This window comes from Vulpes lagopus, chromosome 17, assembly GCF_018345385.1.
Source record: "Vulpes lagopus strain Blue_001 chromosome 17, ASM1834538v1, whole genome shotgun sequence".
Taxonomy (NCBI): domain Eukaryota; kingdom Metazoa; phylum Chordata; class Mammalia; order Carnivora; family Canidae; genus Vulpes; species Vulpes lagopus.
The window spans coordinates 25,044,658-25,060,605 of record NC_054840.1 but is presented as its reverse complement, the minus strand read 5'-3'; the positions used below and the strand labels follow the sequence as shown (position 1 = coordinate 25,060,605).

Sequence of the window (15,948 nt, the reverse complement as noted above, 5' to 3'; positions counted from 1 at the left end):
AGAAAGTAGCTCTATACGCTCGCTTACCGAGCTTACTGGTGGCGAGAAGTCTGTTTTGAGTGAGTAGGAAGGGAATAAATACCAATGAATTTGCACTGGCGGATCTCATTTTCTTGCCCTTTGGCGCTAAGTGAGCTTGTGCCCTTGGGCGATGTTAGGACTGCCGAACTGTCGGGTGATGAGGCTGGCCACACGGATACAAGCCCAGTCCGCAGGTCTCGGGGACCAGAACAAAACCGGTGGGCCGCCGGAACTGCGCAGCGGACTTGAGACAGCTTAGAGACGAGCATGAGTCAGCAAAGCTCTCGGTGGCCCCCAAAACCGGCCAGCTGGGCGCGATGAGACAGACGCGCTTAAGGGAATGCAGAGGATCTAGCGAGACCCGTGTGCATTATCAACCGCCCGACTCTTGGGAGGTTCCCACCCGCCGGACCATCCGTGTATCGCGCCCTGATAAGCCGCGAGCTCCCGTGCACCCCGCCCCCGCGGCCGCCGCCGCCGCCTCTCGGAACTCTGCCTCCCAGAAGGCAGCGAGAACCGCACATGTGGCTAATTTTTCAGCGGAAACAGCGTTGCGCAAGCGCAGAGAAGCTCTAGCGTAGGCTCCGAGTGGCGCTTGCGCACGGTTCCCCCAGCCCCGTCCACCCTGTCCACCGGGTTCCGGGCGCTCCGCGCCTTTCTTACGTCATCACCACGCATGCGCTTTGGAAGGAGAGGCGCGCTCTTGGGAGACCCGCGGGGGGCGCGTCTGGGCTGCGGTCTAACTGCGCCTGCGCGGACGGGAGCCCGACCGGAACATGGCGACTTGCGCTGAAATCCTGCGGAGCGAGTTCCCCGAAATTGACGGACAGGTCTTCGACTACGTGACGGGTGAGCCGAACCGGATCCGTGCGCAGGCGAAGCCGAGATGGAAACCACTGGGAGAAAGACTGAGGGAGGGTGGTGCCGGGGACCGCTGCTAGGCCTCTCCTCTGCGTGACCTCTCGTCCAGAGGGCCGGTTAGGTCTGGAGCCCGGACCGGGGCCGTGCGTGGCTCGGGGACTAAAACCGCTTGTATGTCCGCCCTTCCCTGTATCTTCCTTGACCCGCCATGCCCGGCCCAGGCGTCCTGCACAGCGGCAGCGCGGATTTCGAGTCTGTGGATGACCTGGTGGAAGCGGTGGGAGAACTGTTGCAGGAGGTGTCCGGGGACAGCAAGGATGACGCGGGTATCCGGGCTGTGTGCCAGCGCATGTACAACACTTTGCGCCTGTACGTGCCAGGGTAGGGGGGCTCGTGGGGGCGGTGGGAAGGTGGACGGTCAAGAGACAAGACGTAAGGGAAGAAGATCTGGTGGCCGCAGAGCTTTTTATTTAGTTCCTAACTGCACTTTCTGTTCCTGCCCTTAAGGGATGAGCCTCAGACCCAGGGAAACAGCCAGGTGCTACTAGACGCCCCCATCCAGTTGTCAAAGATAACAGAAAACTACGGTGAGACTGAGGGAAGACTGAACTAGCTGCTCTCCGCCTTTGTCTCAGCCTCCACCCCCCACCCAGGCAGCTGTCCCTTGGAACCCAGGACTCTTGGTACCCCTTTTCCTCACAAGAAGGATGTAGTAGCTAGTTGACGTTTTCACTGAGGGCGAAGAAGGCCACTAATAAAGGGAGTAGGGCTGGAGAGTTCTCCAAGCTATTAGGTGAGGTAGGAAGCTTATGGGCCTTGGAGCTGGACCGACTTAGGTTTATTTCCCAATTTTGTGACTTTCTAATCAGCTGCACGAGCTTCTAAGAGTTGCTTATCAGCCCCAGTCTCTGTATTCTCAATCTGGGAGGTGTTTTTTACTTTCATTTTTGAAGTATGGGGCAGATGATAGCTATTTCTGGGATTGTGAGGCTTTCCTTGAAATGTCTGTGTCTGTGCCTGCTTCATATTAGTTACTCAAAATGTTAGTTTCCCTTCCCTCAGGGAGAAGGTGACTGCTTTTCTTATCGCTTACAGACTGTGGCACCAAACTTCCAGGACTGCTAAAGAGAGAACAGTCCTCGGTGAGGAGGAGGAGGAGGAAGAAAGGGGGGGGTATCTCTGGTAGGGGTGGAGGTTGACTGTAAATACTGGAGGATCTTTCTGGGGGGTTTCTGATTATGTCTTTCCCTGAAAGCAGGGTGACTTAAGATGCTCTTTCTGGGGCTCCTTTCTGAGCCTACAACCTAGGCTGAAATGGTTGTGTTTGGACCTTTAAGACAGTGAATGCAAAGAAGCTAGAGAAGGCTGAGGCTCGACTGAAGGCAAAGCAGGAGAAGCGCTCAGAGAAGGACACACTTAAGACCAGCACTCCTCTGTGAGTTGAGCAAGAAGGGCTGAGAAGAGAATAGAGCAGTCTGTTGGAATGGAAGGGTGGCTGGGAGTGCTAACAGCCATCCATTTCTCTCTTTGAAAGAGTCTTGGAAGAGGCATCAGCCAGCCAGGCAGGCAGCAGAAAGGAGAGTCGGTTGGAATCATCTGGCAAGAACAAATCATATGATGTGCGAATCGAGAACTTTGATGTGTCTTTTGGTGATAGGTGAGGGAGTGGCAGTGGGGGAGGGTGCACTTTTCTTTTTCCAATTAAAAGAATTTGGACAGATGAAACAGGGTTAAAATAACATTAGGTTTTTGTGGTTAAATTTGCTATATACCTGTCTCTAGAGCAGCACCCTTTGTCTTGTTCCTACTACCCCTGCAGGGTACTATTGGCTGGAGCAGATGTGAACCTGGCATGGGGCCGCCGCTATGGGCTGGTGGGACGAAATGGGCTGGGGAAGACGACACTCCTGAAGATGTTGGCCACTCGGAGCCTGCGAGTTCCAGCCCACATTTCCCTGCTGCACGTGGAGCAGGAGGTTGCTGGAGATGACACTCCTGCCCTGCAGAGTGTGCTAGAAAGTGACACTGTAAGAGAGGACCTTCTGCAGAGGGAGCGGGAGCTCAGCGCCCAGATTGCTGCTGGCAGGTAAGCGCTCCAGGTGGGGAGCAACTGGCAGCCATGGCTCTTCTTCACAGAGTACCTGTCGTACTGCCACAATCCATAACTTGCACGCTCATTTTAGCAGCAGAGCTTAGAACTTGGCACCATGGAGCTATAAAGCCCTGTTCCTTCCGCAGTGCCCACTGCCCTCACTGACTTGAACAGGTGCTTCCTGTAGTCTGTTCCTGTCCTGGCAACAGGCAGTCAGTGATCTGCTTTCTAACTGCGTAGACTATGGGGCATTCCACCTAGAGTGCCCCCATTCAGGCTGAGTGATCTTTTTCCCATCCCCACTTTAGGGCTGAGGGCTCAGAAGCTGCACAGTTGGCAGAAATATATGCCAAATTGGAGGAGATTGAGGCTGACAAGGCACCTGCCAGGTATTTAAGATTTCCCCTTCCCTCTTTCAGATTTCACCTTTCCCTTCTGTTACATGTTTCAACCAGGTTCTTCAATCTCTTCACTTCTAGGGCATCAGTCATTCTTGCTGGGCTTGGCTTTACCCCTAAAATGCAGCAGCAGCCCACCCGGTGAGTGGCCCTTGCCATTCTTGGCCATGAACACTGTTGGCTCTGTCTCTACCTATTCTGGTGAACACCTATCCCTGATGTGATCTCTGTTTTTTTGTTGTTGTTGTTTTTGTTTTGTTTTGTTTTGTTTTTTAGAGAGTTCTCAGGTGGTTGGAGGATGCGACTGGCCCTGGCCCGGGCTCTGTTTGCTAGGTGAGTCTCCTGGGCCTATTGTGGATACTGTGGAGGATGGGCCTTGGCTCATGGGAGGTCACGAGCTGCTGACCTAAGACCTCAAGGCTTACATTCTTCTTTTCTATAGGCCAGATCTTCTTCTGTTAGATGGTGAGTTTGAAATGGGGCACCTTGACTTTGGGATGGGGAGGGATGGCAATATTCAGTCAGGTTCTACAGCTCTTCATCCCAAATGTATCCTCCCACACTTTTCCAGAACCCACAAACATGCTGGATGTAAGGGCCATCCTGTGGCTGGAGAACTACCTGCAAGTGAGTGCCTAGAGATGCTAGAGTAGGTCTAGGGAAGGTCTGCCTCTAAGACACTGGGGCGGGGGCTGGAAGATGACTGCCATCTCAAACTGGGCCTGCCATCCTGTGACCCCTCAGACATGGCCCTCTACAATCCTGGTCGTCTCCCACGACCGCAACTTCCTGAATGCCATAGCCACAGACATCATCCACCTGCACAGCCAGCGGCTAGATGGCTACCGGGGAGACTTTGAGACCTTCATCAAGAGCAAGCAGGAGCGGCTGCTCAACCAGCAGCGTGAATATGAGGCACAGCAGCAGTATCGCCAGCATATCCAGGTATGGGGGCAGGCAGGGCGGGGCGGGGGAGGAGGGGCCCATCCCATGGGTGTTAGAGTTTGCAGGAATGTTGGAAACCTGACCAGTGCCTAAACTTACCCACCCACAGGTTTTCATTGACCGGTTTCGCTACAATGCCAACAGAGCCTCTCAAGTGCAGAGTAAACTTAAGATGCTGGAGAAGCTGTGAGTAGGGTCCCTTGACCAGGCCGTGACTTCTGTTCTCTTAATTTCTTCTCTTGTTTTGCAGGGCACCCCTTGTCCTTTCATTATAGATCTCCCTTTTTCTAGAAACTAGCTTTAGTCTCCTCTCCAACAGGAAAGCAGAGCATTTTATACTATTGTTGGAAATTAGTATTGCTCCCCACAGGCCTAGGCAATCACTAGTTTACTTTCTCTAATCTATTTGCTTATCCTGGACGTTTCATATAAACAGAATCCTATGACGATGTTTTGTGCCTGGCTTATTTTACTTAGAATGTTTTTGAGGTTCCTTCATGTTGTAGCACATATCAGTACTTCCTTTCTTTTTAGTATTTCATTGTAAGGACATACAGCAATTTGTCCATTGCTTCGTAAGTTGAAGGATATTGGAAATGTTCTTGACAGTGCTGTGGACACTTGTGTACAAGTTTCTGCGTGCGTATATGTTTTCTGTGCTCTGAAGTGAATACCTCAGAGTGGAATGCTGGGTTACAAGATAATTCTATGTTTAACTTTTTGAGAAACTGCCAGACTTTTCTAAAGCAACCATATCATTTTATATTTCTACCAGTGATGTACGAGGGTTCCAACTTCTCCACATCCTTGCCAACACTTATTGTCTGTCTTTTTTTAATTTTAGCCAGCCTAGTGGGCGTGAATGATATTTCACTGTGGCTTTGATTTGCATTGCTTTAATGACTAATGATGTTGAACATTGGGGGCTTAATCTTAAAGCAACCTTTCTAGAGGTGTTAGTGGGTGTGCAGGGAGGGGAGCCTAAAATCAAAGGCTTAGGTTTTTGTGACATTGAAATATTTATCACAGTGTTTTAACAGGTGGGCCAAAAACCTACAATAAGGATGACCCTATTTTTCAGCATATAGTGAATTGGAATAAAGGAGTCTAAAATAAGAATGTGGTCTGGATGGTGGGAGTGCAAGCTTTTTCTAAGTTTTCTCTGGACATATATTACTTGTGTAATAAGAACAAATTAAGTTACTCTTTAAAGTCGTAAATCTGGTCTGCCCCCTCTCTCCTCAGACCAGAGCTGAAACCTGTGGACAAGGAGATGGAGGTGGTGATGAAGTGAGTGCTGGGCCAAGAGACTGGTGGGGAGCTTGTGTTTCTGGCTGCTCCCATGTTCCTCACCACCACCTCCTACAGGTTCCCTGATGGGTTTGAGAAATTCTCACCGCCAATTCTGCAGCTAGATGAGGTGGATTTCTACTATGACCCTAAGCACGTCATCTTCAGCCGTCTCTCCGTCTCTGCTGATCTTGAGTCCCGCATTTGTGTGGTATGGTTTCTGTTTCTCTGTTCTGTGAGCACTCTCACACACCAGCACGTGGTGTGGATTGGCCTAGATCCTACGACTTCAAAGGGAAATGGTATGCAGGAGCAGGAGTTGGCCTGGGCCAAGGACTCTGCTATCCTTCTCTGCAGAGATAGCCTGGCTGGTGGTATTTAATGAATACTTAGAGCAAGACTTTATCTTACTAGTTAGTCTCAGCTCTGAGTTTTCTCAAACCACGGAACATGGAAGAGAGATCATGGGCTTCAGGATCAGATTTCAGGTCTTGACTGCCGATTGCTGGCTCGGTTACTAAGTGGACCACTACCTCACTCTGTTATTGGGAGCATTAAGTTTCTTGCACTTAGTAGGTATTCAGGTGTCAGTTCCCTTGACATCTGTACTAGTTGTTCCATTTTTCTATATAGTTTTTAATATTCTGTAGTTGTTGAAGGAATCATTAGTCGGAACCAATTCTCTCCTTTGCTTCAGTGTTGTACACACATCCACTCTTCAAGATTCTCATGGTTCTTTTCACAGGTTGGGGAGAATGGGGCTGGGAAGTCTACCATGCTGAAGCTGCTTATGGGGGACCTGGCACCTGTTCGGGGCATCAGACATGCTCACAGGTAAAGCCCCCAGTCCTCAACTACTCTGTAGCTACATTCCTTTACAGTCATTGCCCTCCATTCCCTCTTTCCACCATTGTTCCACCTGTAGGAATCTGAAGATTGGCTACTTCAGCCAGCACCACGTGGAGCAGCTGGACCTGAATGTCAGTGCTGTGGAGCTGCTGGCCCGCAAGTTTCCTGGTACCTTAGGGATTTGAGTCGAGAAAAGAGGTGACCCCTACAGCTAGGCCTTTCTTGGGGTGGGGTGCAAGCAGCAAGCCCTGAGTCTAGGTATAAGGACATGGGCATTTGGAGGTAAGGCTGAGGGGGGAGTGTAGGGAGGGAGTCAGGTCAAGAACCCACTTGATGGGGTGAGGCCTCTTCCAGGGCGGCCTGAGGAGGAGTATCGTCACCAGCTGGGCCGGTATGGCATCTCTGGAGAACTGGCCGTGCGCCCTGTTGCCAGCTTGTCTGGGGGCCAGAAGAGCCGAGTAGCCTTTGCTCAGATGACCATGCCCTGGTGAGCTCTTGCTTTCTCCTCTATCCATCTTGCCTAGTGGAAAATGTTTCTCTTATCTTCATATCAGGGAAATTCATTTTCTCCCAACCCCCATAACTGCCTACCTCCCTGGGTACTGCCTTCCAGCCCCAACTTCTACATTCTGGATGAACCCACAAACCACCTGGATATGGAGACGATTGAGGCTCTGGGCCGTGCTCTCAACAATTTCAGGGTCAGTGTGCCTTCAGGCTGCCCAGTCCTCCCCAAGCCTCAGCACCTCAGAGGGCCCCCCTGAGTGATTCCTGGTTTCCTCTCTTTTCAGGGTGGTGTGATTTTGGTGTCCCACGATGAGCGCTTCATCCGGTTGGTGTGCCGGGAGTTGTGGGTGTGCGAAGGCGGCGGCGTCACCCGGGTCGAGGGGGGGTTTGACCAGTACCGCGCCCTTCTCCAGGAACAGTTCCGCCGTGAGGGCTTCCTCTAGGGCCACCAGGCTGAGGACTATGCCCAGGACATGGACTGGTCTTTCAGACCCCTGGGCCGCCATGTGGGCAACCATCTCCAGGCCACGGACTTCCCCCAACTTTGGGGACAGCCTTATTTCCAAATCTCCTTTTGACTGGAGCATCCTCTGCACAACCCTGGGAGCCCCATCTAAGTGTCTGTGAGGACTGATCTTCAAGGGAAGGGGTCGGGGGGGTGCCCTCTGGTTATAGATTCCCCCCCACTGCCCCAGCTCTGACTGGGCCCCAAGTGGCTGCTGTGTAAATTAAATCTCCCCCTGCATCTCCCTGGCTTCATCTCTGCTGCTCTCTGGCAGGGCTGCAGTGGTTGCCCACTGTTAGGGAGTGTGGGCTCTGTGGTTTGGGGTTTTTGTAACACTTTCATCAATCACACGGATGGGGCCGTGGCAGCACCAGCCTCGTCTCTGGAAGGAGACGTCCTTAAAGCTGTTGAGGCTCAGAGGTCACCTGCCTGACTTTGGGTGGGCTGAGCTGGTGGAAAGAAGGGCAGCATAGTACATCACTGGGGTGCTGTTCCCTATAGCCTAGGCTCAGCCTCAGCTGAAGGGGGGTTTGGTATCTGCTGCCTCAGTCCCATTGCTTGTGGGAGTGAACTGATGCTATAACCTGGCCTCCTATACCGTTTGTCAGCTGCTTAGTCTAGTGGTCTCTGACGTAGGCCCACCCTGCTTCTCTGATCTAGACCCTCAGATGGAGTTGAAAAACCAAGAAACTATCTTTGTCCCCATTTTGTTTGGGTGGTTTCATGTTGTTTATTTTCCCTCGAATCATGTAGGAAGGGCCTGGGAAGTAGGGAATTGAGAACAAGGTCAAATTTGAAGAAACAGCACTTTGTTTTCAAATTAAGTGATCTCCGAGAGGAGAGGAGATATTTAACAGAGGCCATGTGACTTGTAAATATTGTTTCTTAAGGACTCAGCTGCTATATATAATTGTTAGAAAACCAAAATAGGAACCGTGCGTTCCTGGGGATCCCTGGGTGGCTCAGCGGTTTGGCGCCTGCCTTTGGCCCAGGGGACAATCCTGGAGTCTCGGAATCGAGTCCCACATTGGGCTCCTGGCATGGAGCCTGCTTCTCCCTCTGCCTGTGTCTCTGCCTCTCTCTCTCTCTCTCTCTCTCTATCATAAATAAATAAATCTTTTTTTTTTTTTTTTTTTTTTTAAAAAGGAACCTTGCGTTCCTGAAAGACAGCAGAGAAACCAGAGTCCACAGAAGGAACGTGGTGGCTTCATGTGGAGAATTGTAGTCACAAAGCTCAACCTAGGATTCTTAGTCCCTGAGGCTATTGTAATGTGTAGGTAGCTGAAGGAAAGAGCCTGTTTTGCCAGAGAGAATAAAGAAGGAAGACTCTGGTTACTACAGAGCAGGTGCTGATGGACACAGGAAGCTGGCCAAAGGGCCGCCAATCAGCCAGCCTCAAACCACCCTGTCCACCACCACCCCCAGAAGTCCAGAGTTGGTGTTCTTCCAGCCATGTCTGTGGCCATGGGCACCATCAAAGCCGTGAGAGCCTTCTCACAGCTCCCACCAAACTCCCAACCTCAGGCCTACAGGTGGGCCAGTCGGGGGCCATCTGGGGTAGGCTCTGTGCCTGCCTGTTTGCCAGTCTCTCAGCCCTTTCACCCCTCAGTAACTTGTAAATCCCTTTAGGAGTCCTCAACTCCTCAGTCAGTGAAAATGTACCTGGAGGGTTCTGTGACACAGAATGTGCTTCTTTAGAGGTGGCTTTGTGTACAGAGAGCACAGGCATGGGAGTTGGGCCTGAGATCAAGCCCCAGCAATGTCACAATAGAGGGAACCACCAATATTAGCTCGGTAACCACAGGAAATCACTGAAGCTTTTTCTTTTTTAAGATTTTGTTTATTTATTCATGAAAGACCCAGAAAGAGAAAGGCAGAGACCTAAGCAGACTCCAGACAGGGAGACTGATATGGGACTCAATCCCGGGACATGATCTGGGGACTCTAGGATCACTCCCTGGGCCGAAGGCAAGATGCTCAACTGCTGAGCCACCCAGGCGTCCCTCACTGAAGCTTTCTGAACACTTTCTTCCTTAGTTTCTTTATAGGATTGTTGTGAGGATTAGCCAGCAAGCACATAATACATAAGCATTCAGAAAGTGATTCTTGGGTGACCAGTGTATGATTTGAAGGCTTATTTGAGAAAAGAGGTAGTAAGTTTTCTCTTGAGTGATTCCAGAAGTAGACCAGTTTGGTCTAGAAAACTTTTTAAATAGCTCAGGCTGCTTTCTAAGAGTGAGTTTCCCATCTCAGACTTGTTCAACCCTGCCAGGCTCTGAAGAAGGGCTCTAAGGAGGCAGCACTGGATAGCCTCTGAGTTGGCTTCCAGTTTTATGATTCCATGAAAGAAATGTGAAGAGCTTTTAAGTATGGCAGTATAAGCCTCTGCTGCAGGACTTCAGAAAGGTGGAATAAATGAATTGCAGCAGCTGAGAAAGACCACCATGTGTATAAAGTGAACTTCTGGAAATTAGGGAAGGGAGTTAGCAGAAGATGGTTGTCCTGAGGGATGGGAAATGTGGGTCAAGCCAACCAGCTCCATTCCAGAGAGCATGGGGCAGGGAGGAGAGAGGAAGGTGACACAAAAGACTGCCCTTGATCACATCAGCCAGTGCATCATGGCAGCCACCCCTTTCATGCTATGGAGGCCCTGTCTAACTCCCAACCGTTGGGAAGCTGATCCTTGCACAGTTTCTGGTGCTGGGGCTTTCTGGCCCCCCGTCACATCTTTGAACCAATCCAGAGCCAGCTGGATTGAAAGGCCTCATTCTGCAGGATCTTCACTGAAATCCTAGCCTCTCTGCTTCTCCCTACCACACTCACCAATGCCTTCTCAAACAACCTGGCTGGTCCCCAGTGGACCAGGGTGCGATGGGTCTCTGTACCAATCTCCACAACACTCGAAAGACGCCAGTCAGAATTATTTATTCCAGTGTAATATCACTGTCTTGAGATTTGCTAGATGTAGACTTTCTGGTATGCTCTCACTGGTTTCCAGGTAAATTTTAGCACAGAATAGAGAAGGTGCCTTTTACCCTTGTCTGGCCATGCCACAGCCTGATCTGTCATTCTGGGACAGAACATCCTACTAGGAGCTGCTCCCCAGACCTGGTCTGGTCCACCCACAGATCCAAACCAAACAACAACCTGCTCGCATCAGAGCATCATGGCTCTGCACCAGCCTGAGCTTGCAGACTGGATGACAGAGCCTCCGGGAGGTACCAGGCAGACTCACAGGGTAGGTCTGTAACCTGACTGAAGGGCTGCGAGGGTGTTTCAAACCTGGAGTGATGGATTCTGCTTTATCCACACTCTCCAAGTGGATTCTCCATCACTGTGCTTCCCCCGTGACATGCTGCGTGCTGTTACCATTAAGATCCTTGATACCTCTGAATGGCTTGCTCACCTTTGCATCTTCTGTGCATCTAAAGTTCAATTAAAATGCTTGGTAAGTGAATATTTGGAGAAAACTGAAGTGAGAAAAAGTGGAGAATGACACTGGAGGAGGGGAGAGCACAAGCAAGGAGACCAGCAGGGGGGCCATGACCAAAATCCACCCCTAGGGATGTGGGGTCAGGATGATGGAGGCAGTCGCGAGACCACGGAAGGTGGTATAGGGACTCAAGAAGAGGTTTTGAGCTCTGCCCAAATGCAAGATGGCTCCTTTCACTGGGCCTAAATCTTGAAAAAAGTGAAATGAAAGCTTTGGGACACTAACAGGTTGAAAAAGGATCCCGGTTTTTAAACCTCCCCTTGTTCCTTTCAACACAATGCTCAAATAATATTTGGAGTCTTTTGTAACAGGTACATTGTTAAGTGCTTTACCTACACTGAATCAGTCTTCACATCGCTATAAATTGACACAGTTATTATGCCCATTTTACAGATAAGGAAACACTGTTGACAGCGGGTGTCAGGGCTGGAATTCAGGCCAGGCTGGCTCTAGACTTCAACTCCTAGCTGCTACATAGCTGCCACTTAGCTCCTCCTGTGACATCAGTTGGGTTCTTAATTCTAACAGTTAAAACTTATCATTGATTGCATGAGGCAGGAGCCCAGGATTGAACAAGCTTCTCTCAGAGGGTAAGCTGATGAATGGAAATACCTGGCACAGGGGCTGACATGCTAGGTGCTCAGTGGATCATTTGGTGTTCTGAAAACAGCATAGTGAAAAGTCATGCATGGGGTTGGTGAGACCAGCTCTACCACTGACGGCAAGTCAACCTCTCCTGAGTAAATTCTCTTTATTCATCAAATGGGCATAATACTATTTGTCCTGCCTGCTTCTTTGGGTAATTGGATGGTTTAATTGAGACAATTAATTGCCTTTAATTGAGACAATCTTGTATAAACTGAATAATTTTTTCAATAAACTGTAAAGTGCTATGGATCCAACGGGTATCATTTCATGGGAAAACTGATGTGGCAACAGCCTAGAGCCTCCTCCAGAGACAGAATCAGACATGAGCACACTAATACTCAGGGCCATCATCAAGATGTCACCCCAGAAGGGCCACCCCACAGCCCTCCTTGTCTGCTGAGCCAGGCATCAGAAAGCACGTGTGCGGGAATGCAGCATGAGACTGACTGACACCTGCTAACTTGCATGAGGTTGGGCAGAAATCACCGTGTAATTCAAGCCCATTATAATATGTATACATCATGCCCTGTTGGTAATTCTAGGGTTTTGTTTTCTTTATTTTAAATAAATGGGTGGTTTGGGAGTGATTTCTGCTTTACTATATATACAGAGACCTTTGAAACCCTAAATTAGAGTACATAAATGTTTGTCAACCGACACTACAGCATTTTTAACCCTGAAGAATGCTTCACAAATATTCTTTTGGTCTTGTCCTCCCACTGATCTTGTGTTAAATGGCTCCTGCTGAGTTACTCCCATTTTACAGAACAGGTACTTGAAGCAGAAAGATGTTAAGTGTCTTGCTCAGGTTCAGATACCTCTTTGTGCAGAGAGGGCACCAAGAACCAAAGTATGTGGGTTTCCAGCCTTGCCACATCTCTCCAGATCACCCCATTCTCAGATTGTTCTGCAGCTTTACATACAATGGGTAATGTTCTACTGAGCACTCCCCGGGTCAGGAGCCCTTCTGCCCTTTTAGGGAAGTGTTTGAACCCGGGATGAGTGTAAGTGACTGTGAGTCTGATTTGTTTTAACTTGTAAATTAGAGAGAGAGCTCTGGAATCAGAACTGCACTCTAGTTTGGATTCTATTATTGAATGGCTATGTCACCTTGGCAAATGAAGCTGCTCAGTGCCTCAGTTTCCTGATCTGTAAAATAAGAACAGTAGTGGTCCTTACACTGTAGGTTTACTGTGAATATTTATTTATTTATTTATGATAGTCACAGAGAGAGAGGCAGAGACACAGGCAGAGGGAGAAGCAGGCTCCATGCCAGGAGCCCAACGTGGGACTCAATCCCGGGACTCCAGGATCATGCCCTGGGCCAAAGGCAGGCGCCAAATCGCTGCGCCACCCAGGGATCCCTATTGTGAATATTAAATCAGATAATACAAACCACACTCTCATCATGGGCCCACTAGTTCCATAAATGTTAGCCATTATGATGATAATTAATATTAGTTGTGACCTGCACTGCTTTACTGATTTTTAGTGAGGTAATATTTATGATGCCCTGTGGCTGAAAACCACTGTATTTAGTCATGGTGCCTCAACCAAAATGACAGGTACCTACACGTCCAACTTTGTGTCCTTGGGCCTAGAAAGGACTGCTTTTTGGATTCCTACCCATTGCAAAGACTTTTTCCCTAGATTCTTCTACACATGCACACACGCCCCTCCAGTTCTTTCTGGATATTCTCTACTCAATCTGTTCCATCACTCAATACTTTGTTCCAAGTTGGGAATTCTCCAACAGTAGAGGAATCTAGGTTTTTCCTAACTGCTAGGGACCTTTGAGTAAAATCATTCTAAACCTTCTCACCCCCAATGATTTCTTCCTTCTCTTCTTCCACAAGCCCTACAGTCAGAACAGAAGTATGACATGTCCAGAACTTGGAAGTAGAATTATCTAGAATACAACTCCTAAGAACCAACAATGATTGAGATGTAGAAGTCATTCAAGAGCTTGTACATTGTGTCAGGGTTGGAGGAGCATTTAAGAACTGTCATGAATGAGGCACAATTAAGGCAAGGAAGAATAAGTGATTAGAACAATACACGATATGGGATTGGAATCAAGAGTGCCAGGATCCCGCAATGGAGAAGAGAAAGTATAAGAGACCAAGCATTTTCAGTGGGTCCCCAGACCTGCTGAGAAGAGGCTGACGTTACCTGGTGACTTGACCTTCAAGCAGGTCTTGCCTTCAGAGGCCCTGGATGCCCTAGTCATTCAGAGCTTGGTACTACAGGCCCCAGAGCCTTATCCACTAATCCCCCCACTGCATTCCACCCTCATCTGGATTCTTTGGCTTGTGACTTGGTTTGGCCTTTCTCACCCAGAGAAGATGTACTGACCAGTAAAGTTGGATTTTCAGGTCTCCTGTCAGCTGCATTTCTAATGACATACTAATAAACTGATGCCTGGTTTATATAGCAGTCTCTTCTGAGACTGTGGCTTGATGTAACAACAATATATGAAGCACTATGTACCAAGCATTGGTCTAAGCATTTTATGTGAATTGACCAATCCTCACAACAAACCAGTGAGGTATGCATTATTTTTATAAGTGAGAAAATGAAGGCCCAGAAAAAACTTAAAAAGCAAAAGAAAACTTGCTTGGATCCAGCCAGCTTGTTGAGGGTCTGAGCTGGGCTTGCTCTGAGGTCACGGTGAACCCAAAGCTCCACTTGCTCACTGTAGCACAGCAAGGCACCTTGACCACGTTGATATTTAGTACCTGAGGTGGTGGTGAGCAGCTCTGTGCTGTGGTGACCTCAGCGAGTACTGGGGCCCTAGGTGGGCCACATCTGAGTGGCCTGCCAGCCCATCTGGGGCATATTGCTATGTTTCAAAAGATTATATGAAACAAATTTAATTTGTTAAATAATAATTATTTTCCCATTAAAATTTAATCAAAAACATAATACGATACTAATCACAGTTTCCGATCAGCCTTAAATAATCACAGTTGCCAACCCAAGTTATTTGATTCCAGCCCCAAGAAAAGAAATTGTTTAATCTAGGACTAATGTCTCTGGTCCCTTCTTACTGTCTTCTCAGAGCCCAGGCTGAGATGTTAGTGCCCTGGGAAATGCTGGGCTGCTGCCTCTACTTTCCACAGGCTGCCTCTCTGAACACTGGCTACTTCACCTTTGCCTCACTGGTATCCTCAAGAATGGGATAGCCAGGAAGGTTTGGTCTGGGGTGTTTGGGTGTCCAAGGAAACAGCATTCCATCTGACTTGACATTTACCATTTACCAAATAGCTAATCTTGAGGTTTAGCCTTCCCCTCTGTAAAACAGGTATGGCAACCACCTGTCCCTGGGCTGATTTACTCAATATTCTGATATGAACACTGTCCAGAGGTGAAGCTCAGAGAGGCCCCCCTCACTTGACAACTGGAGGGTTCTTCGCAGAACAACTTCTACACACCTATCATGGGGTATGTGCAGTACCAGTTCTCTGGGGAAGGCCTGCCTGGGAGCAACCAGCTCAGGTCCAAACAGCCCCACTGAAAACAGCTAATGGAGGTAATTCCAGGATGGCCCCCACCCCAAGAACTTGGAAATGAGGAGGTAAGCTACACTTTGAGAATCAAACTAAATGATCAGCTCCTAATGGACCAGAGAGAAGATAAAAAATAGCTGGTCCAAACTGCCTAAAAGAGGGATGTATCAGCTCACAATGTCTATCTCAGCACTGGCCAGAAAGGTGGCCTGGAGGCTGCTTCAAGTCCCAGAGCTCCTAATAGGACACCCTTTCCTGTGGAAAGGAACAGGTCAGGCCATCAGAGCCTGGTGCCATCAAAGTTCGAATCACACTGGCACATGAAATGATCCCTTGAGGGTCTCACTTCCCTGAGCTAGCCTATCAGGGAAGATGTGGTAAAAGCCTGAGCCCCGGACTGGGACAGGGCTGGCTGCCACCTGGCCCCACTGCTTATCAGCTCAGTGCCTCAGTCCGAGTTCTCTAGCTTCTCAGAGTCCAATTCTCCTTTGGACAATATGGGAGGATAATTTGGGTAAGATCATTGAAAAGAGGGATGCCTGGGTGGCTCAGCGGTTGAGCGTCCCTTCTTTTGCCTCTGGAATTCCAGGATCAAGTCCTGCATCGGGCTCCTGCATGGAAGTCTGCTTCTCCTCCCTCTGCCTATGTCTCTGTCTCTCTCTGTGTCTCTCATGAATAAATAAAGTCTTTTTTTTTTGAATAAATAAAATCTTTAAAAAATAAAAATAAGTTTAAAAAATATCATTGAAAAGATTACTTAAATTTTAAAGTCGATGGTGCCTAGGTGGCTTGGTGGGTTGGTTAGGCATCTGCCTTCTGCTCAGGTCCTA

The 15,948-nt window shown here is 48.9% G+C and overlaps 1 protein-coding gene across 1 annotated transcript; it reads left to right on the top strand.

Moving 5' to 3' along the window:
* The first annotated feature begins 712 nt into the window (after positions 1–712).
* ABCF3 (ATP binding cassette subfamily F member 3) lies at positions 713–7,708 on the top strand. Its single transcript, XM_041731752.1, has 21 exons — positions 713–870; positions 1,104–1,251; positions 1,390–1,469; positions 1,978–2,024; positions 2,220–2,317; positions 2,417–2,539; positions 2,702–2,968; positions 3,283–3,363; positions 3,454–3,513; positions 3,649–3,705; positions 3,815–3,837; positions 3,944–3,999; positions 4,117–4,317; positions 4,427–4,503; positions 5,563–5,607; positions 5,686–5,818; positions 6,353–6,441; positions 6,533–6,624; positions 6,811–6,943; positions 7,070–7,157; positions 7,248–7,708. Exons 1-21 carry the CDS (start codon positions 798–800, stop codon positions 7,404–7,406), a joined length of 2,130 nt encoding a protein of 709 aa, XP_041587686.1. The 5' UTR covers positions 713–797; the 3' UTR covers positions 7,407–7,708.
* Positions 7,709–15,948: the final 8,240 nt, after the last annotated feature.